The following is a 27786-nucleotide window of genomic DNA, read 5'->3' as shown; positions in this document are numbered from 1 at the left end:
GCGCAAGCGAAATAAATCACTCGATGATTAAACTTCCGCCACAGAAAATGAATGGCCCCCTGGCCATTCAGAGAGCGATGGCCCAAGAGAAATGGTCCCAGCATGATACTGCAACATTCAACACTAACCCTTTTAAACGAGCCGGAAAATATGTATCTCCGGTCCTCGGGTGGCACGGCCAGTTTCTGCCCAAAACGGGTGTTTCGACATGAAAAAACGGGGTTTCTTCGTTCGGCCGGCGGCTTACAAATTATTTTCCGCACCACGCAACGCAAAGCAGGCGGCGGCTCATTATTTATGGCGGCTGATTAATTTACAAACTCGCCGCCAGGTTTTTCTATGGGCACGTTAAATAATTCTTTCTCTTCGCGTCGGCCGGCATTTTATGTGGTCGGCCCCATGTTTAGGAGACCCCTGGCACACGGTTTTATCAATCGTTGGGGTGATTTGTTTATTTGTTTGTTTGGTTTTTGGTCGGTTCTTTCTCTCCCTCTCTCTCTCGCCCTTGGGCGGTCTGCTTGTTTGACCGAATCGAACTACATTTGTAATTAAATGACCGACAAAAAAGGGTGATTACTTCCATCTAAACACCGTTCCCCCAAGGGCAGCCTCCTTATGGCAACAAATGGACTAACGAGTTTTACAAACGTTTATCAAATAATTGCATCAACTTTTAATAAATCGGCGTGGCCAACAAAACCGAGGCCGTTTGAATGAGGAGTGATTAAGTTTTTCAAACCATCGGAAACCCATTCACAACGGGTTCGTTTGGAAGGTGAAACACGTTCGATCGAATCGCCATCCTTTCTGATGCCGTTTGAGGCATTGGATACTAACACGTGACCCCTTTTGGGCGACAACACAAAAAACTGCAAACGTCATAACCGCTTCTATAGTCACAAGTCAACTGACAGAAAATCGATCCCCGTGATAGGAACCCTTCAGGGCCGTAAACAGAAAAGTACGTCAAAGTGAAAGGCCACATCTGGGCACCGAGAATAAAGAAATTTAATCGCAACCAGTGGTCCCCCCATCGGGGCACCCATTGTTGGGCAAACAACGGTTCTGAAGTCGATGGAAAACCCCAACTACGAGAAATGGCCGATTTTTTTTTGGGCCAACCCAAACCCGGACACGACGGCCGATCGGAGATCGAGTGGAGATAGAAGATTAAAGCAACGATTAGGCTCTACCGAACCGAAAGACATCCCCGATCGGAATGATAAATGGTTCCTCTAGTGACCAGCGCGGTCGAGAGAGCGTTGTCGGCAAGCCTGGCCGGCCCACTGGCTCGGAGGATCGCGTTTGTCATAGTTTAAAGAAATGATTAATATTCTGACTCGCTGGTTACGAGGAACGATCTGAGGGATTTACCCACACACATACACAAACGCCGACACCGATTAGACCCGCAACATGCGCGACGAACGACGGACGTAGAAGAGAGACGCTCAGATGATCGTCTTACGGGTCGTCTAGAACTGGATTATGATGCTGATCCCAGAGTCCCGCTTGAACGAGGCTGTTCGTTGGTGACCCGTCCTCCAATTCGTTAGAAAAAACAACCCTCGGCCAGCTCGAGGATCAATTAACCTTCTCCACATTTGTGGTAAACTGTCCAGGGGTTCAGGCGTTTTTGTTCCTGCTTCTTCGAGATTTTCGGTACATTTGAAGTGTGCAGCGTTTACATCATTTATCACCGGCACTGATTGGATCGTCGTGTACCGCCGGCTGCCTGATGACGTGCGATCGCGCACCGATACCGCATGTTATGGGCTGCCTCTTCACCGCGAATCAGGTGTCCGAGGTGAGTGTATCCTTTACGACTCGCAACGGAACCGGCAGGTAATCTATGCAAGCCGTACAACCGGCCGAAAACTGTTGAACTCGGCTCGGTGGGTACACGACACAAGATTCCGACGTGTTGTTCCTCCGATCGATCGATCGATGGCCGACGTCTAAGATCAAGTACTATCGACACCTTCACGGACACCGTTCGACTCTCCATGTCGCCGTCACCGCGAACACTTTGTTGCTGTCGATGAAGGCACTCTGATACCTCCACGTAGACCGGCTGTGTACTTGAGGAGGGGTCCGCAGCCGACGAACAACTTCGCCCGGCCATGATCGCAGGCGCCGAAACTCGTTCCCCAACATCGCTGGTAGCTCTTTTTTCCCGCCGTCCCTGCTTCCCACCGAGAACCGGCGTTTGAATGGCGTATCGGTTCGCGGCCTGTCAAAGATGACAAATTGTTGCCTGATAAAGTGGAAATTAAATTCTCCCCAGACGCAGGCGCGTAGGAGCTCCTACTCCCGGGAGCCACATTTTTGGACGCGGGCCGTTGTGGACCGGGAGACGGCGGCTCAACAGAACTGTCACCCGGCATGCCCGGGATTCCGGTTCCCCCGTGGGCCCGGCGTTCCAATTTTGGGCCGGACCGTTATTAAGTCGTTTCATAACTAAGATTAGTTCGCGCCACCGATTTCACGCGTTTCTATGGTAAATATGCTGCGGAACCCATAATCTCTGGACTCTGGTCACCTCGGCGATCCCAGATAACAGCGGACCCACGAGCCACGGGTTTGACATTTCGGGTCGTTTGAGAATAGATTTGTCAAACTTTTGGGCTACGCTACGAGATGGGCTTAGTGTTTGCAGCGGGAACTAGCGCCAGCCTGAGGCATTGATTGATCTTAAGTACGTATGGAGCGGCGATGGAGAAAAATGGGGTCATCGACGATCCGATCCGATTTCCGAGAGAGAGATTTTAATTAAATCAAGCAAAATCCGAAAACTTGACGAGTTCAACCGAACCGCTCGTTAGGCGAAAATCGCGATCGCGCTATTTTCGTGTCAGCCAATCTCCGGTCCCGGGGAGCTGACATTTGCGATTTGGCCCGTGCGATAAGTAGATGGTCCTGGGTGCCCACAGACAGAGAGAGAGAGAGAGAGAGAGAGAGCTTTAAAACCCGGACCGACCCGGGCGCCAACCGATCATTAGGGTTGGATTTGAACTCCAACTAACGATCGCCCGCGGGGCCTGCTAGCCCCGGTCAAAAAGGAAACAGCCACCAACAAACGGCCAATCAATCGTGGACCATTCGGGACCCGGATCGGACCTTGGGCCTTGTTACGATTAGAGGTCCGCGCTTTCTCGGGCCCAATTGGGCCTCCGTGCCGAGAGCCATTTTGACTTTATGAACGCGCTCGCGCCAACCAAGGGGCTGGAGCTCGCTAGAAGTTTATTGATTTTATTGATCGCTGGCCGCGGCCGGGCGGCTAAAAACGGAACGATGACAACAACAACAACGACCCATCATCACCGCTTTTCAGAGGCCGATCTCCTTTGGCGAAAGAAGAATTCTTCGAACGCATACGATCCATCCAACGCGTCGTGGTTGGATCGATCGTCACCGAAGAAGAAGAGGAAAGCCCCCGCGGGTGCAACCCCTGCCCCCTGCCTTGCCCCCTGCTGTCTCCCCGTCGATCGCGGACCGAAAAATCGTTCAAAATCTTAATCGCTTTATTTTGTAGATTTTATTCCGCATTTATTTTTATTAATTAAAATTTATGGCCCCATCGTGGATCAACTTAAAAAAGGCTGGGTTTGGGACCGGGCGGGGGGGCCTAGCCACTCTTGGCTTCCCCCAAGCCAAGAGGGTGGCGAAACCGGTAGCTGGCCGGCGGACGGCGGCAGAAGGAGAGGAGGGCCAACCGAACGATCGATTTTTGGGGCCTATTCGTTTCCTTCTTGGAGAAATAAAAACTCAGGAACCTCGACCGAACCCTGGAGTGGCCTGGCGAAGTCACTAATCCACCAATCAAACCGATTTTATGATGCTTCCCCCGCACCGCGTGGTCCTTCCGTCCTCGAGCGAGCAGTGCAACCCCTTTGGCCCCTGGGTTTCGGAATTCTTCGGGTTGTCGAGTGTGTGGGTCGAACATTACTACGGACACCCCTGGCCCTGGCCCTGGCCCGAGCGCTGACGGAGAAAAGCTGTCAAAATATTTCATTTCGCGCGATCACGATCTCGATTATGGTGCGCGAGAAATAGCGACTTAAGGAAGGGAAATGGCTTTTTGTGGTTTTTTTATGTCTCCTCCGTCGAACCAATTTAAATCGGGCTCGTTAACCTTCTCCAGAGGGGTCGCGGAATTGGACCATCCCGGACCCGCGGTTCCAAGAACGGGATCGGGAGCTGATCGGGTTCCCGGGGACCTGAGATCGATCGACGGGTAAATTGTGTCCGCAATCTCTGGGTCCTTTCTTTAAATAAATGCAAACATTATTCCTGCCACAGGGCACCCTGGTTCAAGGGGTCTCGTCTCGCCCCGAACGGCGAGTATGGAGTCCCGCAGAGTGCACAGCGGGCCCCGCCTAACGAACCGGGGCCGTGGACGCGGCATCGAAATTATCATATGCGAGAGGAATAATTTTCCTATAAAAGCGACCACCGCCGACTTCGGACGATCCCGCCAGGTCCGTTGGAGGCGCGGGACGGATCGTGACTTCGCTTCTTCGGCCGCCGACGCCGCTCGTTACGATCCGTCCGCGATGGGCGTTACCTGTTGATGTCTGTTGTTCGTGTTGTTCCGACCTCCACCCCGACCGAAATAATGGATGCCCGTGCGCGGCCATCTTGAGGAGCCCACGAAGATCCCGGACGGTGGCAAGAGCGAAACAGAGAGACAGAGAGAGAGAGAGAGAGAGAGAGAGAGAGAGAGAGAGAGCGAGAACCGGCGGCGTGAGGTCCTTGTGGGGTACGCAAGAGCCGCCGAACGAGCTGTGGAATGTAATTATTCTCAACAAGCCTTTCGACATTTCGCCCGTCAGTCGGACAACCGTTGGGTCTGGCTGGCTGGCCGGCCGGGGGCCTGGGAGTCTCGCAGGGACTCGGCTTGGCGGCTGTCAAGAGCCGGGTTGTTGGCTGGCTGCTTAGCGTGCCTGAAATCCAATCTGACACCCCAAGAGCCCGAGCGCCTTTTCGCTGAACGAAGTCAACCCATTTGCAATCTCGCCTCCCTCGATCCGGGGGCCGAAACGAGGTGTCGGCGCGAAAAGCGCTACGAAAGTTGCCCATAAAGATTACGCCAACAGGATGATGTACAAGACGATGATGGCCACGGCCGGGCCCGTCTCTCGGTGATCGAGAAGCGATCGAGACTCGGGGCGCGAGCGTTAAGATTGCGGCCACTGGAACGCTACGTTCCGTGTCCACGGGGCACGGGGATAAAATAAATAACGAAGTAAAAATTGGCGAAGCCAAACAAAAAGGGGACGAAAAAGGCGAAAACATAATCACATTTTGGCCTCTCCGCAATCTGCACCGCAGAAGGGGAGAACACGTCAGCGGAGCGTTTTTGACATATTTTCGAAAGTGTTAAAACCAACAACGACCTCGGATCACTTCCACCTGGATGGCCGAGTGCCGAGGTAGAGAGAGAGAGAGAGATTTTTAGCCCCAGCTCCAGAGGTCGCCAGAACACCTCCATTACCGGGCAGTGGACGAGGATATTTCGCTGTCCGGTTAAGCCCTTTGACACCTTCCTTGTGGCGGTTCCGAGGATTAAGCGGCGCATGGCCGTTTTGATGCAGCAACGCCAGTTGTGGCCGATCCTGCGCCGTCGAGTGTCACACACTTAGTACTGCTCTTACGATTACGACATCGACGCCGGAACGGTTCGATTGCCTCGATTTAACGGTGACGTACATCAACGGTCAGATTAGCCGTCTCTCTCTCCGTGGCCACTTATTTCCCCAGACCCGGTGTGATGTTGGATTAACGTTTTTTAAATGTCCTGGAAATCTTCCAAAATATTTAGCGAATTGACCTTGATGCCATAATACCGCGAAATGGCACGGACACTGCAAAATGCCATTCGGATCATTCGGACAACCGTAAAATTTTGCAAACCGCCACAACCCATCAGGAATCACATTTGTTCCCCGCACTATGGCCCCGGGGGCCGTGTCCGTGATTGATTTACAGCTCCGGCACGGCCGGCATTTCTAATGCATACATACCATAAATCGTGAGATGCATTAAAAATGCATTAGCTCCACTGCGGCTCTTCTGCGGCGCTGATCAATTACGTGTATGCAAAAAGGTCTCGTAATGCGTGCCATTTCGGCACGCTGATGCCTGTTCCCGGAACGCGGATCTCCTCGACGCCGGATTGACTGACAATTGTGGACCAACCCCGTCCGGAAGGTTTGTTTATGATGCTGCTACTGCTACTGCTGTTGCTGCTGCTGTGTTTATGGCGATTAATCAAAGGGCAGGTCCGGTTCGCTTTTGCCCATTCCAACCAGCCATGCGAACCCGTGCTCTAGGAAGCGAACCGACCAGTGACCCAGCGCGCAGTCCTTCCAAGAAGTCGTCCAGTAGTTTCAATTTTCCCAAAAAACATAGCCAGGCTGTCTAATTGCTTGTTCAAAGCGCAACTCCGACGTCCGTCAACGCCCGATCCACCCGATTCGGGACGGGAAAGAAGCGTGTCCGCACTCCGGAGCATAAACGCCGGAGTCGCCGCGGTCTGTGAAGCGACACCGAGGCACCAGCGGACCGGGCTACCCAAGAGAGGACGGGTCGGCACTCACACAACATAACTCCTGACCGGCCATGTTTGGTTGTCCGATTTATATTTATGTTTTCCTGCGCCTCGTTAGTGCGGTTGATGAGATGAGCCTCTTTTTTCTGCCTCTTCCCTGGCTTGGAGGAAACAACAGGCAGAAAGGGAGAGAGAGAGAGAGAGCGAGGGATGGCCTCAAGATGGCCCACATGGCCACAATCGGGATTTGTAGGGGTCCCGTGCAAGAATTTATACTCCGCACACATTCCATCACGCACGGCACACAGAGAGCAGGGACCACTGCGGTTCCTCGGCCTCGCAGGGCTTTACCGAAATTTTATCTTATCGCGCCAAATAGCCCATGCCGGTTCCTTTCCTGGGTCTGGATATTTATTTTTTGCGACAACACTGTTCCCAGTTCCCTTTTATGTTTTCGGCCAGCAGCGTCAGCAACGGCAAGTGGTTGTCGCTTTGTCGCCCTTTTACATCTCTCTGCGTTTCCTTTGGCGGTCTCCGGAGGACCTGCGACTCGCCCAAAAGGAGTTTGCGCGGCGTTCCACGGCACGGGGACGCATCTTCGACTCCGTACATTGTTGTTCGACACCCTGCCGGAAGAAGGGATCCGGAGTCGTTGTCCGTCGTGTCCGAAAGTACACGTTTTATCGCCACCGTGACATGTAATTAGGCATGATGGATTAGAAAGAGAGAGAGAGAGACAGACAGAATGTATGTCGATATTCGGAGGGAGTGTTTGTTTTACACTTGTGCCGCATCCCGACTGTGTTCCTTTTTTTGATCCTGTCCGACCTTTCGCCCGGCCGGCCTAATCCGGGCACGAGACACTGCAGGACACTGCGAAGCCGACGAGGTGCAGTAATCGCAGTAGCCGACACTGTCGACGCCTGCTAAGTTGTGGGCTTTCCCCCTACCAACGGTAAGGCGAAGTACACAGCCATCTAGTAGGTGTCAACTGGAGCTGGCTGGTTCATACCCCGTGGCAAGTGTGAGGCCATCGGACCCCGCCAAGGTTTATGTGACAGGGCACCAACATTGATTTGCGCAACATTGGGCACCCCAAAAAACCCCGAGACTGTGCGAGGGCTGTTCAAAAAGTTCTAAGACACTGTGAGATGTGAGATTTTCGATTCTGTTTCACTTGAACAAGATTTGGCTCATCGGCTCATGGTTGTCTCTTCCAAAAAATGGATAGTAAAGATTTTTTATCAAATTTTGTGTGGAAAACGGAGGCTCGGAGGCAATCGAAATGTTGACTGTGGCTCAAAACAGCGCTTATCGGTGGTTCAAGAAAAGGTCCAGAAAATGTGAACGTCGAAAAGCCAAGTTTGGTGAACAGTTTTGCTTACAGTTTTCTTCGATTGCAGAGTCGTGGCGCATCATGAGTTGTTGCCAAAAGATAGAACATAAATTAAAATTTCTTGAAACTTTTTAAACAGCCCTCGTATGGTTACCGATTTTGAAGACCACAAAACGAGTGAACGGATTGGAACGGGTAAAGAAAGGTGAAGCATTCGAACAGCCTGGCGGTGTTGCGACACTCTGGACCAGCAGTGCCAGCTGCAATCCGGTGCCTCCATGTCATTAGCATCGCATTGCCGGCGAGAACTGCGAGCTCCACGACGACCCGATGACTTGACGTTCCCGCCGTAGGGCTTCGTGGGCCGCCTGGCCGCCTGGTCTCTGGCGGCCCTGAACGGTACCTGACAAATTTGTCCGTCTTCCCGAGGTGCTAGCAGGCCATGTTACGGCCTGCCCCCTCTCACACCCATGCCGGGCCGAGGCGGGGGAATAGAGGGACCGGTAAATTTTTACACGTTAACAAGTCCGTACTTATTCCACTTCTTCACCGCCAGGTCCCGCGGAACGAAGAAACTCGTTAACCGCAAATCGACTCACCTTGGTTCTTGCTCGGCTGTGTGCGTGCGAAATGGCGCGAAAGAGAAGAGGGTGAAGAAAGAAACCACCTTCGGGGCCGCCACCGTAACGTGATCCTGCACCGCCGTACACCGCGGGAATGAACGCGGGAATAAGTGTCGAAGCGTCGGAAGGTGAACTCCGGTAGTAAATCTTGTCCGAACCCGATCGGCAGCACCCGTGTGCAACACCAGGATTCTCCGGGCTACACGGTCTGGTGACGGCTCTTGCCCCCCTTCTTCGGGACCTTCCTCGGTTGTTGCTGGAAATTTACAACCTTAGCACATTATTTCCAGGCCCGTTTATGGCCACGGCCACAGAGCGGCCCGTTCATGCATAACGAGAGTCATCCGTCATCCACACTGGGAAGGAAAACTGGTATTTGTGCAGCGCAAAATCGCACGCCAGGACCGCGTCCCCCGATGAGTGTTGTCGATCAAGGTAATCATCATCCCGAGAGCCTTCGTTCGATGCCCGGGTTCGGCGGCCATCGCCACTCCATCATGTTCTTCCATAAACTTTATTATCCCATCCTCCCCTTTCAGCCGTTTCTGGCCCGGTTTGTCCCCCGGACGTCTTGAGTCGCTCGGTGGATGGAGGCAGGTGGAAGCGTTGTTCCAGCTCCACGAACAACTGCCTCTAATTAGCGATCGTGTGTTAGATGGCTTATCGGTGGCAATGCCCGACCGAAACTCTTCGCCCAGTTTAGCGGCCAAGACCAGGAGACCCTCAGACCCGCTCGAAGTTGTAAACACAGACCGAGCGCACCGGCGCAACGTTTGCGATTAAAAATAGAGAATCCCACCAGCAGCAGCGTGCGCGGAAACCGTTGGAGCCTTCCGCGGCCACGACTCCCGTCCGACCGGATGGTTATGAGCTGGAACCGACGTTTATGGCATCGGCACCGGCCAGGAGACGTTTCTGACGGATTTATGGTCTTTGCCCAACACAAGATTGAAAATGGACCAGCAAAACGGTTCGCGTGCTACGAAATGGTCCCACTAATCCTAGCCCAGCGTCCGATCTCTTTGATCAACGCCCTAACAAGCCGTAACCGTCCACACCGGGAACCCTTTCCTATGATGGATGCGTTTCTCCGGCAGCGGGACGTACAAATGATGTGCAAGCCGATGTTGTTCAGCCCAACTACTACAGCCCGCGCCATGCACACTTCCGCCCCCTAAGCCTGCGTTCCGGTGGTAAGTTGTTCTAAAACATTTATTTACAATAGACTTGGGGTCCGCCGACTCTTCCGACCGAGATCAAACAAGAACGGTTAAACAGGTGCCATCGTAACGGTGGCCAACATCTCGCACCACACGCCAAGCGGCCAGGGTCCAGAAAGTCCCACTGTTGTTGTTGACCACCGGAGGGTTTTCCGGGGTGGGAATGCTCCTTCGCCCATAATGGACGCAGGTAACACACCCCGGTACATATTTGTCCAATTACTCAAATATTGATCAGCATCCGGCGGCTTAGGTGCAGCCACTTCCAGTAGCTGTTCGGGGCCGGGGCCATAAAGCGGATCTCCAGTCTCGAGTCTTAGGAGCTTTCCGCCCGCTGTTCACCTATCCCGGGACCGGATTCCAGCACGTACCCGTAAAGGGTCGCCGCTCAACATCGCGTGGGGCCATCCATGTTTGCACAGAAATCGATTTCTGCATCTATGTCAACACGTATGGGCACACAGCCTGTGGCCACAACAGACACTCTCTCTCCGACCTGGCGACCCGACGAATCGACTCGACAGCGATCGAAGGGAACAAGGAAAGTGGTGATGAAAATTATACGTCCCACATCGCAGCCAAGTTGTTGAACTTTACGCCGGACGGACGGCGACTTCTGTTTGTATCTCGATCTTGCGACCGCGCACAACATCACGCGCCAGGACCGTCTTAGGCGCAGCGGCAGCAGCACACCCTATTATGATCGCAATGATTACGCTTGACGCCCGCCCGCGAGATCGCGGGAAGTCGATAATGATCGACGGTGCGATCGTGTGCGAGGTGGGGACCCAACGAGCTTCACGGTGCATTTCCGGTCCGTGCTCCCACGGACCGGCACGGACCTTTGACAGGAAAAAACAGACAACATCCAATTACGGCCCATCCATCCACACGGGACATTATCACTCTCACATGGCGCATGGCGGATGTGGGAAGCCAAAGCCAGCAACGCCCTGAAGGCCAGCCGAACGCCAGGGCCGCCCGATATGAATGGGAGCGATTGATTGCGGCCAATTGGGCCAACCGAGCTGAGCGCCACTGTGCTGAGCTCCACGATCAGTAACGCATCATCACCACCACCCATCCATCATCATGGCGCAGATGACAACGTGGCGTGGCTACGTCATCGTCCGGATGGCTGTTCCGGATACAAACCGCGGTTCGCGGATCCACTCTCGGCCGGCTTAACGAGTTCGGAGCTCTCGGCAGTGGGCAATTATGGTGTGGTTGTTTTCGTAATGACTCCAAATTTCTCTCCCCGTCCCGGGGCCGGGACCGGGGCCAGTGTGTGGTGTGTTCAAGTCCTCCACCCGGGGTACGGCACTTACTCCGCTTTTGCTATTTTGCTGGCCGGTGGAGCTAAATGTTACGGGCCGCGCACTCTTCGGATAGACCACATTCGCCTGAAGACGCCCCGAACACACTCCGTGAACCAATTGAACGGCGTAATTGGCGATGAGTAGTGTGTGCGCGCCCGATGCCGGCGCCGGCGACCACAGGAAAGTACCATTAGAGTGAGGGTAGCCTTATTTCGCCACGCCATCGCCATGCTCTAGGCGTCACAGGTTCGGGTTTTGTGAAGTTGCGAGGGCCCTCGGAAGCGCCGGGGGCGGAACCGTTAGCGAAAGGAAGCTGTGCCACACCATCCATCCGTCACACATCGGTAGTTCGAATGGGGTCTAACACGTGGGATGAAAAGTCCCGGGCGTAACGGGAGGAAAACGCGAGTTTTTTTGGTAAAACCCCTTTTGTAGAATTTATTGAATTTATCAATTTATCTTTTGCTTCAAAATAGACCTCAGTTTTAGCGATAACCTCTTCATTCGAGCGAAATTTCTCCCAGGATAGCGTTGGTTTGAGGTCTGGGAGCCAAATCTGGCGAATATCTGGTGGTTGTGGGAGCAATTCGAAACTCAATTCATGTAGCTTAGCAATTGTTTTGATTGACTTCTTCAGCCTTCAAAAGCTCCAATAACGCTTTATAATATTTATTGTTGATAGTATTTCTCTTCTCGAGATTGTAGATAAATATTACACCACGCAGATCCCAAAATACCGGGGTCTTATCCTTTCCAGCCGATCGTTGTGCTTTCGGATGCTTTGGACACGGTTCACTCATTCAGATGAGGATCGTTTTAGTTCCGGGGTGAAACGATCGTTCCATGTTTTATCCCTTGTCACATAGTCAAATGCTCAACACATTCTTTAAATCTTTACAATTTCAGCTAACTGACGCAACTTCATTTTTCGATAATTTAAAACGGTTTTGTTGATATTTTTAATATTTTGTGGTGTTACCACTTGATTTGGACGTCCACTGTGTGCAGCGTCATCGGTGTCTATACGACCTCGTTTGAAGTCAGAAAACCAATGTTTTATTGCTAGAGTCCTTATAACACTTTTCAAGCCCTTGCTTTGCTTGAACGGTATTTTTTCCCATGAAGAAGCAGTGTAAAATTAAAATACGAAATCGTTTGTGATCCATTGTTTTGAAAATAACAAAACCATGAAGTAGAACATAATGAAACTTTAACAGCTTTTGAAGGCGATAAGACTACCGCCATTTATGTGTTATACAACGGGACTTTTCAACCCACGTGTTATGCTTCTATGCTGCGCCGTTCAATCACGCAAAAAAGCGGTTCTCACCGAGTCGACGATGAACTCTGGCTGATAGCGACATTGCAAAATTGCATTCGCCTCCAACTGGCGGAAACGGACCAAGGGAAAAACCTACAAACAGATCGAGGGACCGCGAAGAATTAAAGATTCGAGCGTCGCGATAAATGCGGATCCGCTTCCGTGGCTTATGGGTGACACAAAGGGACTCCCCGCAGGCGGGACGGGGCGGTTCAAACATGGTAGCCGCCACACCACAAACAGACGCGACTGTTTTGCGTTCCCAGCAGCGTCTTTGAAGCGACCGGCCGGCATATCGGCAATCAAAATTCTCACTTCATTTAAGTTAATTTAAGTCCCATTTTGCCCCGAGAGGGGCCCCCGGGGAACAGAAGTACTTATTTATGCGCGTCTTCCCCAGAGAGCCCCCCGGAGGAATGCCGCCTTGAGGGACTTGAGACACTACGACACTCGGGATCGGGACGGGACGCGAAGGTTTAAGAGAAGAAAGACAAACCAACCCAGAGGTCTTGCCGGGGACCGGAAGACCCAGTCGGAAACCGACTCGGGACCGCTACCCCGAACGAGAGAGACAGAAACAGAGGAAAAATATCAAATTTCCTGTGCCGGGCGGGATCGGGCGGACAAATTATGTTTTATTTATTCTAATTTAGAACCTCATCAACGGGGCGGCGGCGGACCACAGGCGGGCCGTCGGGGCCCTGGGCTGCAAGGCAGACAACGTGTTTGCTGTAGGAATCGTAAGAAAACATGACCCTACGGCTTGAAGGATGTCGGAGTCGGCGCACATGTTCACAACTAAAACAGACGCGCGTCTCGTCGGTTTTGGAGGAACTTCGGATGCCTTGATGGCTGACACTTGGCCCTACACCGACGGTGTGCGTATTTGCAAACGGTGGTTTTCTATTTACAGAACTCTCGAGTCGAGCAATAGTTGGTGTCCATTCAATCGACACTTCCAGCTCCCGTCGGGACACCTGAGAACTAGGATCCGCGAAGGTGATCACTTCACGATCCAATCCGATCGCGTGCAACTGTTAATTACCGGTCCGAACAGGATTCCAATAACTGATGGGGGCCCGCAAACCGTTGACAGCCCAAGTGACCGCGGCGTGGAACATAACTTAGCGGGTGGCGTGCCCGCCCGTGGATCGCACCGGATCCCGGTCGGACACTGCTTTTTATGCTTTTTATGGGACTTTGATTTCGGGTGCCGGGGGAGCCGAAACCTGACACCACGTCCGAAGCGACCAACGGTCGGCACGGCGCAGGATTGTAGCCGAATAACTAATGATCGTAAAACGGGTGACATACAATTTTCCTCACGTCGTGATTTACGATACAGGCCACCGCCGTGGCAGGAAATGTCGGAATGCCAAGCGGTCTCGGAGAGGTCTCGCTCGCTGGTCGGAAAACTAGACAGACAATAAAATCGGAAAAAATTCTCGGCAGTGCCCGTGTGCGTGTGGTTGTTTTCCTGGAACTGTCAACCCCAAGAGGGGCAGAGATCCACGGCACTGACATTTCCGGGTGCGGCGCGAGAAACCGCGGCTCCACCGACAACGGAGACGGCTCATCTCCATCAGCGGCACGGACCCCGAAACCAACGACGACGACGACGACGACGACGACGACGACGACGTAAATTAACATAATTTATCGACATCGTCCGGCTCTTTAGGCGTGTTTGGCCTTTTTCCTTAATTTTTCGCTTCACGTTAGTTAATTGCGGGCGTTTGTTGGGCGTTAAGTGAAAATAAAACTCCACTCGCGAGATAAAATATGCGCGCGTAGGGGTCGACGGAACGGTCCGTTGGCCCGGCTCCGGCTAACAAGCTTAGCTGGGCACGGAAATCGGTTTATAGATTGGAAGAATTCGTTTTTAACGGCCCACCCAAACACGGCACGTTGCGTAATAATTAAAAAGACTCGTTCAGCGGTCTCTGTAGAGCCGTCGACGGGCGCATGGCGAACAGAGATCCAGTTGAGAAAGGCAACTTGTTTCTTCAGGGAACTTCTTCCATCAAGTCGCCTGGAACTAGGAATACAAGTTCTAAATTTATGGTATCGCTCTTGCCCCCTGTAGGTGCTGCTTGGTACGCAGCTCGTGAGCTCGCTCGTGAATTCCTAATTCACGATCGCCTGTACTGAGAACTCCCAGCCAGCGGTGTACATCGATCTTGCGTATCGATCATCGATCACTGTGCCTGGGGCGGCATATGAAAAAGACCTCACAGCGCTATTTAGCTAACCACATCACAAATCACGGGCACAGGAATTGGTGGTCCGCCGCCTCACGTACCGGTTTCTGTTGCCCGTGCTCCGACGATCCCGATCGCCGTGGCGCTGGTGGCGTGCCTTCGATTGAGTATTCCCCTCACGGAAGGTCCGAGGGAGGCCATCGGGTGGAAAGAGGAAACACAACATAACAAGCTAGAACGAGCACAACGGGACGGCCCCGCGGCTCCCAGAGAGGGTCGGTCTTTGATGATGAGAAGATGATTATCGTGCTTCCCATGCGTGCGAGTGGGCACCTCATCAACAAGCCAAATCCTCATCAAACGTCCCAAAAACCCGTCCCGGTGGTTCGGTGGCCACCCCGTTGCCTGTCGGTCCAGCCTGAAAGTCCACTCGAGAAGGAAGATCCCGTGGGCCGCGGCGAGAGCTTGTTAGAAAGCCCGATTAATGGAACGCGCGGCCCGCCGGACCAATCGGCAGACCGATCGTTGCCTAATGAGACCGCCGCGCCCCGAGAGCTCCTCCAACCGATCGGCTGAGCCCACAACGCTTGAGCGGGCGGCCGCGCGCGCCTGCTCGAATCCAAAGTACCCAGACGCGGTGCCATAATTTTAGAATTCAACATCGATCATCTTGTTTACCAGGAAGTGTACAATTATCCCTCGGCCTGCCCGGGAGCCTCAGCACTCCCCGGTGTCCGGTTGTTTGTTTATCCAACAAATTGTTCCCTCCGATCCTCCGGAGGATCGGAGCCGCCTGCAATGCTGGAATATTTGACTGACATTGAAGCATCGGCCCGGGGTTGGGGCGAGCGAGGGTAATCAAACACCTCGCAGTGGCCTCTAATGAGGCTCGCGATCTGCGCGTAACTAGAGATCGAGCCACCGGGTAAGTAGGTAGTCGACTCCCCTGCGGTCCCACGGGCGCCAGGAGGAATCTGCCCGGACGCCAAGCCGTGCAGAGTTGACCGAGATGTGGAGGAGAAAACAAAGATCCTCAGCCGGCCCAATCGGATGTATTTATCGCGGATGATGTGATGATCGCTCGCAAACCAGCTCGCCTGATCGGTGGGGTTTCTGGTGGCCAGATGGTGCGGCCATCACCGGTCCCCCTAATTGAGCCGTTAATCACTACCGATGCTACTGAGCCGGCGAGTAATCACGAGATTGTTTCTGTAGTCTCGAGAAATTTCGATACATAATAAGAGGTACGCATATGATTGGGATCGTGGATCGATCGCAAGAAAGTCCAGCCCAGGAGATCATCATTACAGGAAGGATAAACTGGCGGCCCAACCAAGAAAGGCAGTGCATGAGAACACCTTAAACCCTACGGGGCAATAGAGTCCCAGTGGGACCATAAACCCGGAGCGCAGAACGCTGCTTCGAATAGCTAATAGATCAGGCAAATACGCCGACGGTAAGGCGTGTGTCAGCAGGAGACCAGGTCAAAACCAGGAGTCAGAGTCGCTTAGCGTAGACACGATAAAAGGTGAGCGCTACTGCAAACTCAGCGGCCTTTTCGTGGAATCCTTGCCACCTGAGCACAGCTGGACCCAAGCGAGAAGGTCACAAACAGGTCACACGTCCAGCTGTTGCGTTGCGTGCAGAGAATTGGTCTAAGTTCCGTTCCCACCACCGGGCACGGAACGGACCAAAGTGGCCATAATTGGGCGCTTAGCCGCCACGAGGACGATCACTGGTTAGCGTTTGGCGAAAATTGCTTGCAGGTTCCGACACCGCAACTCCTGCGAGTCGATGTGGTCACTTACCAGACAGCTGCCGACAGGCCGAAGTAGTAGCGAAGCAGGAACGTGGCCGCACACGGTGCCGTCGAAAGGCCGTCGGTCAGGAGTAGGGCGACGCCCGGCAGCTGGGGGTCGTACCCGCAGGCTGTGGCGTTGCGGCCCGCCAGCCACCGGACGGCCCACCCGACCGTCACCAGGCAGTGGCTGATGACGAGCGGCATCAGGCTCTTGTCCCAGCGCTTGGTCGACAGGATCAGGCAGAGCGTGGCGACGATGGCCGTCCCGAGGGCGGCCACACTCCACGACGTCAGCCACACCTCGGCAAAGTGTTTCTCGTCCTGCTCGAACAGGATGTCAGCGTCGCAGAGTGGCGCGCAGCGCCCGGAACGGTTCAGCTGCACGTACAGGTTCGACTTCTGCAGTCCCTGGCAGGCCGGCCGGTCCGACACGAGCACGTCCAGCTCGGACGGTTCACCGGGCCCCTGCATGCACATGTGCTCGTGGTTGTTCTCCTCCGGGAACCGGTTGCAGTCCAGCGCCGAGGGCCACGGGAACCCGAAGCCCTGCAGGATCGGGTGGCAGCGGTTCTTCACCGTGTTGCACAGGCTGCGGCAGGGCCCGATCGGCATCGACACCTTGGGCGTGCACATCGGCACGTAGGTCGCGCACAGGAAAAACTTCAACTGCTTGCTGCACCCGAACTGGATCAGCGGGAAGAACGTCTGGAGCGTAAAGTTCGCATCCGACTGCAGCTCGTGGCCGACGATGTTCGGCAAGGACGTCTCATTGTACCCGATCCCGCGGCACAGCTCGATCCGGATCGGTTCGCAGGTTCGCTGGCCGGTGAAATCGGAACTGCCACTGCTGCTGCTGCTGCTGCCACTTCCCGGCGCTACGAGCAGCGCCAGGATCACGAGCAGTGCACCGTGTTTGAGGTTAGATTCGGGGAGCATCGCGCTCACAGTTAAAAGGAACGGTTAATTAGGACCTCAGTCACTCACACTCTAATCACCAAGGACACTGTAGCACTCGCGGACGCACCGGGTGCCTAGCTGCGATTGCATTTCCGAAAAGTCATCTCACGGCCACCGCGGCCAGGGTAATCATTCGAGGAATTGGTCCGGGTTCCCGGGAGGCCCGTTTCGCCCGCCGTTATGCTGTGCCATCGACGCACAACCGAAGACGGACAGAGAGAGAGAGGGAGAGCACGAGAGAAACAAAACCCAAACCGAAAGATGGGTCAGATTTTTCCCGCTGCAGCCTCCAGCCAGCCAGCCAGCCAGCCGGGTTTTGCTTTTCTCGTTAGCCGGTTTTAACGATGGGTTCGGTCCGTCGGTCGGTCCGTGCCGCGCAGATCCCGCACCACGCCGCCCGCGCCGCTGCTGCTGCTGCTTTATTATTCCTTCGTCCGCTTTGTTACCGCCCGACGGTTCTGCTTTGCTGCTCCGGTTCCGGCGGCAGCCTCTCCACGGGTCTATTCGCGCGCCCTACGCCCCGCGCGACGTGCTCTTTGAGGTCTCTTCGGTTCAGACAGGTCGTGGTCGAGTTCCGTCGTCGTTCGTTTCCCTTTTCTTTTCCGTTTTTTTTATCGCCCCCCGGAGGGCCGCGGCTTTTTTTTGTGTTGTTTTGTTCAATCTTCACAAACTCGATCACTGCGGCTCACGCGCGTTCACTGCGATCGCTCACTGCTCACTCGCGTTTCTCGCAATCATCTCACGTGGCCGCGGAGGTACCGTTGCCTTGATTTGAGCCACCTGTTTTTTCACCATCAATCCGATCGATCTCCGTGCTGTTGGCGGCATGGACTCGGACTGAAAAATAGAGTGAGAGAGAGAGAGAGTGAGTGAGGGAAAAGCACCATCGAAACACAGCATTTCACGCATTCGTGCGTAATTAAAAATAAATCATCACTCAACACACGCCAGTGGGTGTTGCGCTGGCCCCCGGAGTCCCGGGGCAGGACTTTCGGGTGGAAAAACACAAAACATGTGTAACATTGGCCCGGGCCCGGGCTCCACGCTCAACATCGAGAGTTGTGTTTATTTTTGCACCGGACGCCCCCCCCCCACAACTGGACAGTTCTGGTGGTGGCGGTGGTCGCAGGAGCCGCACCGATCCGTTTCGCCTTCATTTTCTCAACGTCCCACCCCAGTCCCAGTGGGTGAGATGTTCCAAACATCTGGACGGCGGCGGCGGCGTGCTCACCTCACGATCGCGAGAATGACGCGTGAGGATGGTCGTGAGACAACACAAACGGGTTGCGAAGTAAGTAAATATCGAGCCGGAGCTGCGCGGGAGCTGCGCCACTATTTACGCAGCCGCGGTTTGGTAGCCGCGTATGTGCGGGAAACAGGACGCACATACACAGTTCCACAGTGAGGCAAATAAAACAATCACCAAACAACGTGCGCCGCCGCGCATCGGAGGAATGTTTAAAATGTAGCACTTCACCCGGCCCGGGGGTCACTTCACTCTGCGTAGGCACAAACACATAAACCGCGGGGCTTCTGTCAATAGAAATCGACAAGCTGTTGGCCGCTTTTTTTTATCGGCTCTGCCGTTCCAAAAATTATCCCTCCGTCTGGGCGCCCTATCTGGGGCCCCATGCGGCCCCGATAAGCGATAACGCCGGCGAAGGTGACGATATTGTCCATTCCCCGGCCCGTGACGTCGTGCCGTGTTTGCCGTTGTTTTCAATGATGCGGCACAAAAGTCACACCCCTGGCGCGGCGAGACGGCGTAAATTAATTTGTGCTTCGATTCGGTGCCAGAATGATCACCGATGATCGCGCGTCCGCCGGATTGCCGTTAAAAACACTGCAAGAAACAAGGGCTGGCCGTTACTTACAAGGACACCGCTGAGGCTGTGTTTGACGAACAGAGAGTTACGGCAAAACGTATGTTTCACACGATCGTGTTCCAACCGGTACGAACTCCGTTTTCGACTGTTGCTTTGTTGGATTAGCAACTAAAAGCACGCAAATCAGAGACCGAGGGCGAAACACCTTAAATCAGGGTGCAAACCGTTATGTTTTTCTGCGTTCAACACACGGAAATCTGCACGAAATCGCTCCGCGATCCGAGAACGCGAAAAACACGTCCGAACACTTGAACCGAAAAATTTAAACCCTTTGCCGTGTGATAGATCAAACTTGATTTCTGAGTTTACTGACCAACGAACCTGACTTTTACCTCTCGAACCTGGACTCGCTCTCTGCTCTCGCTCATTGCTCTCCAACTCACTGCACTATGGGGGAAAGGTGCGGTCAAAAGTCAATTCGAAAATTCATCTCTCAAAGTCGAAAGAGTGATAAAAATGGCTCTTTAAAACCAACTTTTATCAGCTACTTTAACGCGATCATTAGCACAGTTTTGCAACGGTAATGTAGATCATTCGAAAGATAATTAATACTTCTTTCATATGAAATAATAAAACGTTTACGATTGGCATTGCCAGTATATTTTCATCGGGAATTAGTATAGACAACTAAGAACAAATACAGTTTTTCAACTTTGGTAATACAGCAAAAAATGTTTCGCGATGTTCTGCTTAAACGAGACATTACAATTAAAGTTTGGACAATTTTAAACATTTTCTGTAAGTATTAGAAAACAATTCCTGATGCGTGAGGAGACGCCTGGTCTTTTGTAGTATATGAAATGGCTGCCATAGATAACTTATCTATTTTAGGCTAATATGGCTAAAACCTCAGATTTTAAATTTGACTTATAACCACACCTTTTCCCCATAGTGCACTGGTGAGAAAACGCTCTCTCTGGCCTGTGGTTTTGCTTTCCTTCTCACTCTATCTCTCTCTCTCTCCCTGTTGCTTTCTCTCGATCTCTTCTGACGATCATTTCCATGGAATGTTTGTCTGGATGGATTTTGCACAATATTGAACGCAGAACGGATAGCTTATTACGTTTTTTTTCCATCCCCCCGAAGTCCGGCCAAACCGACACATCCTTGCTAATGGGTGTGTGAAGCGATGACGATCAACACCTAAATCGGGGGATGAAAAATAACCCCGAACCACGAGAGGAGAGAAAAATGGCTCCAACACACAGAACCGATCCCGTGTTCCCGCCGATCGGCGCGCGATCAATCTTCCAAATTGAAGAAAGACATTTTAATACGGTGCCAGCAAACGAGGTTGCGCAGCATCCCGCCAGTTCTTCATTCCGCTTCACTCGGGAGCCAAGCACCCCCCACCCACCAACCACCGAACGGCCATCAATCTAATCGATCGTGGCCCGGCGAAGGCTGCTGCTGCTGAGAAATGAGCTGCTTAAGATTCTGAGCAGAGGCCGCAGCCGGGCCGAGCCGGGCCGAGCCGGGCCGAGCCGGGCCGAGCCGGGCCGAGAAATTCAACATCCACAGACACAGGCTCGGACAGTGGATCGACACAACAAACTTGTTGGCCGAAGGAGGGCCCGCACACACATGGCCGCGGATGCCGTCCGGAGGGACGGACGGAACGGCAACGAAAGCGTGTTTTGGGTCGATCATTATCGGGAACCGTGCGTGCGCGCCATTACATCTTCTTGGGAGCGCGAGTGATACGAGAAACAAAACAGAGAAAGCAGACAAACCAATTTATACACGTTGCTGCCGCCGTTGAAAGCAGTTAATTGTTAAAGATCCTCTCAACGCCCGGCATTATGCAAACTGGGATCGCCCGGCTCGGAAACTGGAATCATCTTTTCCTCGAAGTACGGAGCCGCCTGGGTGTCTTTTGCCAGCCTGAAGATCATCTTGCAGCATAACCGCCGGACCGAGAATAGGACCAAGCCGCGACCGACCGGAGGCCGGTGAATGGAAATTCGGTGTTCGCTCGGCCCGCGGCCCCATTTCCCGGCACCGTGCCGGATTTGCAAACGGCTCCCCGGGGCACCCGGCGGCCCAACCGAAAACGGTGGAGTCACGGATCGAGTCACGAGCGAGAGGAGTTTTCTCGCTCGTTTAGACTGTTATTATTTCCGTGTTTCATTTTTCTTTTTTCAAACTTCATCTTCTTATGCTTTATGCTCCTGTGTTCCCACAGCAAGAAACCGAAACATGTTGCCGGCCCGCCGATGACTCGATCGTTTTCCGCTGCGTGTACTTCGCTTTATTAACGAGCCTCTCGGAGTATCGGGACCGGGAGAGGGATCCCTGTGGGGGGGCCCTGGGGGGCCGGGAAGCAATCCAACTCATAAAACATCCACACACCCGACTGCGAACAGTGGGTTTGTGTTAGTGAACGCGCATCGGTGGTGGTGGGTTAATGAGGATCGGAACCGGTGAAGAAGAGGGACAGAGGGAAACGAACGAATAATGAAGGCCCCCAAAAGTTATGCTGCGGCTGCTAGGCTACGCGACGAGCGCATGATGCGCCTCGTTATCAGTTTTCTCACTTTCTACAAGCCCGTCCGCGGCCAGTGAGCTGAAGCTTTCGGGCTTTCCCGGGATTCTTTCCCGCCGCAAGATCGCCCCCCAAACGAGCGGGTGAAGGAGCATGTTGTATTTCTTATCTTGTTGAAGCTGTTGAAGTCCTGCTCTCGGGACGTGTTAAATGGCGCTGGCGCGAGGGAACGGAAACGCGCGCCCCATCGAGCCCGGCGTAATGGTAGGTTGTGTGGAGCGATGTTTGGAGTTTGGACTTGTGGCTCTCGCTGGGCGGTAATTAAAAGTTTTACTGTTTTTGGTCCGTTTTTTATTGATCTTTTATCTACCGCAACACAGTGTGGAGGGAAAACGCTCATTAAGATATGGGCTCTCCCTTCGGTGCGACAACTTACTCAGCATTCAAATATTATGAGAGCACAGACCCCGGTTTTAGGACCCCCAATCGGGCGAGTTGGCCATTTGGAATGTAGTTATGGTTTGATTTAAACCAGTGAGCCGTCCCAGTCCACATCACCTCGAGACGATCGTATAACAAGTTTCGGACTGCATCCTAGCGTTCTCGCAGAGTGGTTATCCCGCACAGCCATGGGCATACAGGCCCATTGGGGCCACAAGCATAAGTGCAAAAAGTTCACCCTTCGTCGGCCGACAGGTACCATTTAGTCAAGAAATATTGGAGCATGCGGACAATCCAGATTATAGGGCCCCGTGCTCGGTGCACGAGGGTGCGAACGATGCGCGGCCCGGCACGATGCGTCCAAAATGCGTTACAGTGCCGTGCCGTGGCTGTATGTCCAAACAGGACTCGGGTTACAAACTTCAAACACAAAGAGGCTCATTTATTGACCTTGCCGTACCACTGTACCATTCTCGGGTTGTTTGCATCTGTTTTCTTTTTTTTACGAAAGTCCCTACGGCACATGGCCCTGTACTGATGCTGGATCGGAGTCTGCCGTGCCACTTGCCGGATCCTCATTCCCTTCGGGGGGCTCCGTATCGGCGAGTCAGGCGCCAAAGCGCCCTTACCTCGTGTGCGCAACTGGGCGTTAAGTTTGCGCCAAGTTATGCTCCGAAAGGGCACACTGACAGGATCGCACTGACTGCGCTGCACATATCTGGTGGTACTCGTTAATCAAAGCACCGGGCATGCTGTTGTTCCCGCGGGTTCTTCTTCTTCAGCACCTTTTCAGCGCCCGAACCGCCACAGCTCGTTATTGCGTTGTGCGCTTTTGCGTTACGCCCCTGCGCGCCCGGTTGGTACATCGTTTTGTGTAAAACCATGAAATGGCCAGGTTTTTTGCTTCCTTTATATCTCCAATCGACGAAGAAGAAGAAGAAGAAGAAGAAGGGAAAACGAAGCAGTTGTGAATCCGCAAGCCTCCGCTGCCGGTTCTTCACCGTTTCCATGTAATAATCCCACGTCATTCCGCTCAGATGTTTCCCGGTGTGGTTCCGATCGTACGGGGCTCATTAGCAGCACCAACGCCCCCCCTACAGCAGGGAGGAAGCATAAGTTTTAGTTGCAAAATTGGAATCCCATTACGCGCCCCGGCCACTCCGGGCCGGGCCGCGGGCCTAGAACAACATTCCTACGCGCTGTGTCTGTCTGCGTGTTTTACTGCTCCGCTTCGTGTACAATTAAGCAAAAACACTATAATGCTGATGTTTATTTATGGTGCACGGGGGTCTTGTCGGTTTGTCTATTTGTTTTACAGCTACCGAGGCGTAGTACCGATCGGGTTTATTTATTCCGTTTTTTGTTTGATAACACATCCGGGGCGTTCTTATTTTTTTCGAGAAGCATTCTCCCTGCATTTAGTTGCAGAGAAAAAATAGTACTCATCAGTTCGCGCGCTAATGATTCACTGACCAAGAACACATGTCCATAATTCTCTTCGTAAGGTTCAATAAAAGCCACCGGATGGCGTGCCTTGTTGGGCCCTCGGTTTAGCTCAAGGCAGAGGTTCAAATAACGTTTTTTTGGTTTCATTACTTTGCTCGAGTGCTAAAGACATTGTCCCGTACGGTACGCGCTGGGCCAATAGACCAACTCTTCCAAGTTCGTCTGGCTCGCGCAAGAAGTCGTGCTTTTTGCCTCTTATTCCACGCACTCGATCCGTTGAGGGTTCTCTCTTTAAATCAGCGCCCCGCTTTAAAAGGGGCCATGTTCTCCGCCCGTCCGTTTCTAACGTGTTCGCACCGTGTTGCCTTCCCGTGACCCAACGCTGGTGGTGGCTGTGAAACGCTTACGCAAAACTTTACGCCAACGGGGAGATTGGGGAAGTTTACATTTCTCTCTTACGCGCGGGCCTCCCCGAATCGAGTTCCTCGCTTGATGCTGCACCGAAGTCTCCGACGCTCGGACACAGACTCCGCGCTCGTTTGCATGTCCACCCTGTTCCTTTTTTTCCCTCTCCACGTGTTTGTGTGTGGCTTGTTCTTCGGCGAGCAACATGAAAATATCGTTAATCACCTTGACGCGGTAGATATTTCAACAATGTTGCCGCTTCGTTCCCGGTACCGGGGAATGCACCGCGCGATGCAACTCCCTGTTTCCCTCTCCCCGTGGACTGGCGAAAAGTGGACATTAACCACGGAACGCTGTTGCTGGGGCCCGGGAGTCATAAATAAGAATGAAGACGCCAACGTTGTTCTCGGTGTCGTAATTTTTGGCATTTTCGCCTAACCTGCGGTCGGTCGGTGGTATGCGCCGGACAGTCAAACGAATACGAAAAAAATAAGCTTACATTATGATAGACCAGGCAGGGTCGAAGAAAATTAATGCTGGCCTTTGGGGTGGCTCTTCCGTCGGACGATGGAATTGGTTTAATTGTACACAATTTCTCGTCACCTCGTCACCAGAGAACGAAGGTCATTGTGATGCGGAAGTGTGTTTATTGCGTATTGAAAATCATCATTCAAAAGGTGGCCAGCGACCCAGCCCGCCCCAGGACCCCTCCGATGTTTCAACCTGTAATTTGCAGCCCATTTAGGCGGGATCTGCTACAGGACGGTCGCTGCTTACACGATCCCTACATGGCCCCGGTGTGGCCGTTTAATTAGCTCTCGACCGGTCACGCTTTCGGCAGCGTAATCACTATTTTCCTATACAAACACCGTCGCCTTTCTTTTAATGGCGGCGTTCCCTGGCAGCGTGTAATTGAGACATAAAAATCGTTTAATATGAGGTGAAAAAGGGTTTCGGAACTGCCTGGCGGCGGCGAGCGGCCAGCCAGCCAGTGTGTTTGACACCTCGTCCGGACACCGAAGAAAAGGGTCCCGGAAAGGGGTGCAGGCACTGAGGGCGCACGCCGCATACTTGCCAATTAGTGGAGCACTGTTTACGATCTTCCGAGAAAGAGCGATGAAATCATGAAAGTGCGCCACCAACAATTACTTTACGCCGAGGCGGAAAGGAAGGCGGAACATGATTCTGGCGGCGTCTGGCGGTGGTGCGCATGTGTGGCCTCAGCCCGGCACTCTGCACGTAGCGTTTCGTCCTAGTAACCATTGGCTCCGTCTGTTTGCGTGCGCTTAGCAACGGCAAAAGTCAGCACGTTGGCAGCTGTTTACGACAGAAACGTCATTTGAAACTTTCATTAAATGCGTGTAGCAAGTAAAGTAATAATCCGTTGTTCAAAGTATAAGGAACGCCGCAGAACGAGCCATGTTTCGCAACGAGTATAATTTGGCGATGGAGCGCGACCAGGGCAGCATTTCGTCCGTGTCGTCCTTCCAGGTGGACGATCTGATGGAAAAGCTGAAGCTTCTGAACTACGAACGTTTGCTGCTGCGCGAGATGAAGATGAAGCAGATCAATCGGTACTACTTTCTGCGCTCGTTCAACCCGGGCGAGCAGTTCTTCATGTTCACCTCGATCTGCGCCTGGTTGATACGCAAGATCGGTAAAACCTTCGACCAGCCGCAGGAGTTTGACGATCCCAACATTGTCATCTCGCGCATCATCCGGGTGCTCCAGGAGATGGTAGGTTGGCACTCGCGGGGTCAATACGGATTGCTACCGCACAACTAACGGGGGGTTTACTTTCGAACAGGATGTTCCGACCGACTTCCAGACGAACCGACTGATTCTAGGGGCCGGACCGATCTGCGTGTACATTATGGACTGCCTGGCCACGCAGGCGCTCAAGCTGACCAAGTTCCAAATCAAACGCCCCGAGTGCCGCAAGGAGGACGATCCGATGGTCGATCTGATCGAGAACGATTCCGAGATCATCCTGGAGAAGGTGGAAGAGGAGCAGATGGCGGGCATCAGTGACGAGAGCGAGGACGAACGGAACGGGTTGTTCGATCTGAGCTTCACGGACCAGCGGTCCCAGAATCGGCGGGCTGCGGCGGCTGCTAAAAAGGGCGACGAGTACAAGGTGGACTCACTGTCGGACAGTGAGGCCTGGCGGTTGGAGCTGGAACGGGTACTGCCCCAGCTGAAGGTCGTAGTGAAGACGGACCCTCGCGACTGGCGAGCGCACCTCGAGCAGATGCGAACTCTGCGGAACAACATCGACACGGTAGCAGACAGCAGCGCCATCGATCGCATAATTGTTCTAAAATGACTCCATTTGCCAACAGGCCACCGCAGAAACGGATAGCCAGCTGAAGAAGTTACAAACGGACATTGGCTACGTGATGGAGAAGATCGAGAGCCGCGAGAAGCACCTGAACAACGATCTTAAGGATAAGGATCTGATCGTGCAGTACAAAGAGGTGCTGATCGAGCACAACCAAGTAAGCGCCCAGATGAAGCAGTGCGAACAGGAGAAGGCGAACAACGAGCAGGAACTGGCCAAGATTACCAATGAGCTGGAGAACGTCAAGATACAGATGGAGCAGCGAGGCAACTCAATGACCGATGGCAGTAAGTGTCCCGGTCTGGCGGTGTCTTCCGAGGTGTTCTATTCTTTTACGCGGAATTCCCCATTTTCTAGGTCCCCTGATCAACATCAAGAAAGCGATCTTTCGCATCAAAGAGGAAATAAGCGAGATGGACATCAAGATTGGCGTGATGGAACACTCGCTCAACACGGAAATCATCAAACAGAGCGCACAGTACGCGGAGCTCGACTCTCTCGTGATGGCTGCCCACTAAAAAAAACAAAGATTTTCAAAATATTCCCGCGTAACACACAAAAACACACACGCGGCTGAAAGCTGTTCGCCGCTCCCTTGCCGATCTGCGAAATAAACCTAAAACATAATTTGCTTCCCTTGCCGCACGAAACGAGCCATAAATATGCATTCTGGAACAAGATTGTTTGTTTAAGCTGTCTTCTCTCCCGCCAACCCGGCATAAAGAAAAACATATTCCGCTCAACACACAACCCGGGCAAAGTGGACTCTGCCAGCATCTTATGCTCCGCTTCGCGGAGGTTCGTAGCTTGTTGGAGGCGAAAGAATTCGCTTACCCGTTCGCCACCCTGCGTACTAACGAAGCGGGGCAGCCAGGTCTCAGCCAGAACCGAAGCAGATGCGATCAAGCAAAACCCCTAATCATCATGTTTACATAAAATGGGGACCCTCGAACGGCTCCGTCCTGCCGGTTGAGCACCGGTGCCGGGAAATTATAGGCATTGGGCCGGCAACGGTGCACGGACAGCGCGTCGTTGCAGGACGACGATCGTGATCTTGTTAGAAGATACAATTATAGATGGTCCTCCGTTTTTTTGTCTTCTCCGCTGTGCTCTCCCCAACGGTCCTCACGAACGCGATCACGCGATCCGAAACACGGTGATCGGCCGCTCGTTTGTACATCACCGGCAAGCGACGTCCCCGTTTATCTCCCCGGTACGGTGTTGCTTGAAAATGTAATTACTCGTGCGATTTCGGCGAAAAAGGAGTTCATGTTCGTCGGAAAGCAACGCAAAGATGCTGCTGATAAGGAAGAAAACCAAGGGAAATATAAACTTTCATTGAATCGGTTTTATTTATCTACTAATCTGTTTTGTTCGTTTGTTCTCTTCACTCGTGTAGCTCGTATCACGTCCACTAGTTTGTAGTAGCAGCAGCTGTTTGTGTGTGTTGT

At 53.1% G+C, this 27786-nt stretch overlaps 2 protein-coding genes across 2 annotated transcripts in view; one reads left to right on the top strand and one right to left on the bottom strand.

Moving 5' to 3' along the window:
* LOC131208145 (frizzled-4) overlaps positions 1-17310 on the bottom strand; it is a 28821-nt gene extending 11511 nt beyond the window's left edge. Inside the window, exon 1 of the mRNA XM_058200794.1 lies at positions 16382-17310. Coding sequence (XP_058056777.1) covers positions 16382-17310 — 929 coding nt within the window. The remainder of the gene's footprint in view (positions 1-16381) is intronic.
* Positions 17311-25413: 8103 nt separating this feature from the next.
* On the top strand, positions 25414-26853 carry LOC131210455 (intraflagellar transport protein 57 homolog). Its single transcript, XM_058203708.1, has 4 exons — positions 25414-25731; positions 25802-26275; positions 26337-26622; positions 26693-26853. The coding sequence occupies exons 1-4, from the start codon at positions 25414-25416 to the stop codon at positions 26851-26853; spliced, it is 1239 nt and encodes a 412-aa protein (XP_058059691.1).
* Positions 26854-27786: the final 933 nt, after the last annotated feature.

This window comes from Anopheles bellator, chromosome 2 (assembly GCF_943735745.2).
Source record: "Anopheles bellator chromosome 2, idAnoBellAS_SP24_06.2, whole genome shotgun sequence".
Lineage (NCBI taxonomy): Eukaryota > Metazoa > Arthropoda > Insecta > Diptera > Culicidae > Anopheles > Anopheles bellator.
The sequence above is the reverse complement of the archived record's forward strand: the minus strand, read 5'-3'. Positions and strand labels throughout refer to the sequence as shown.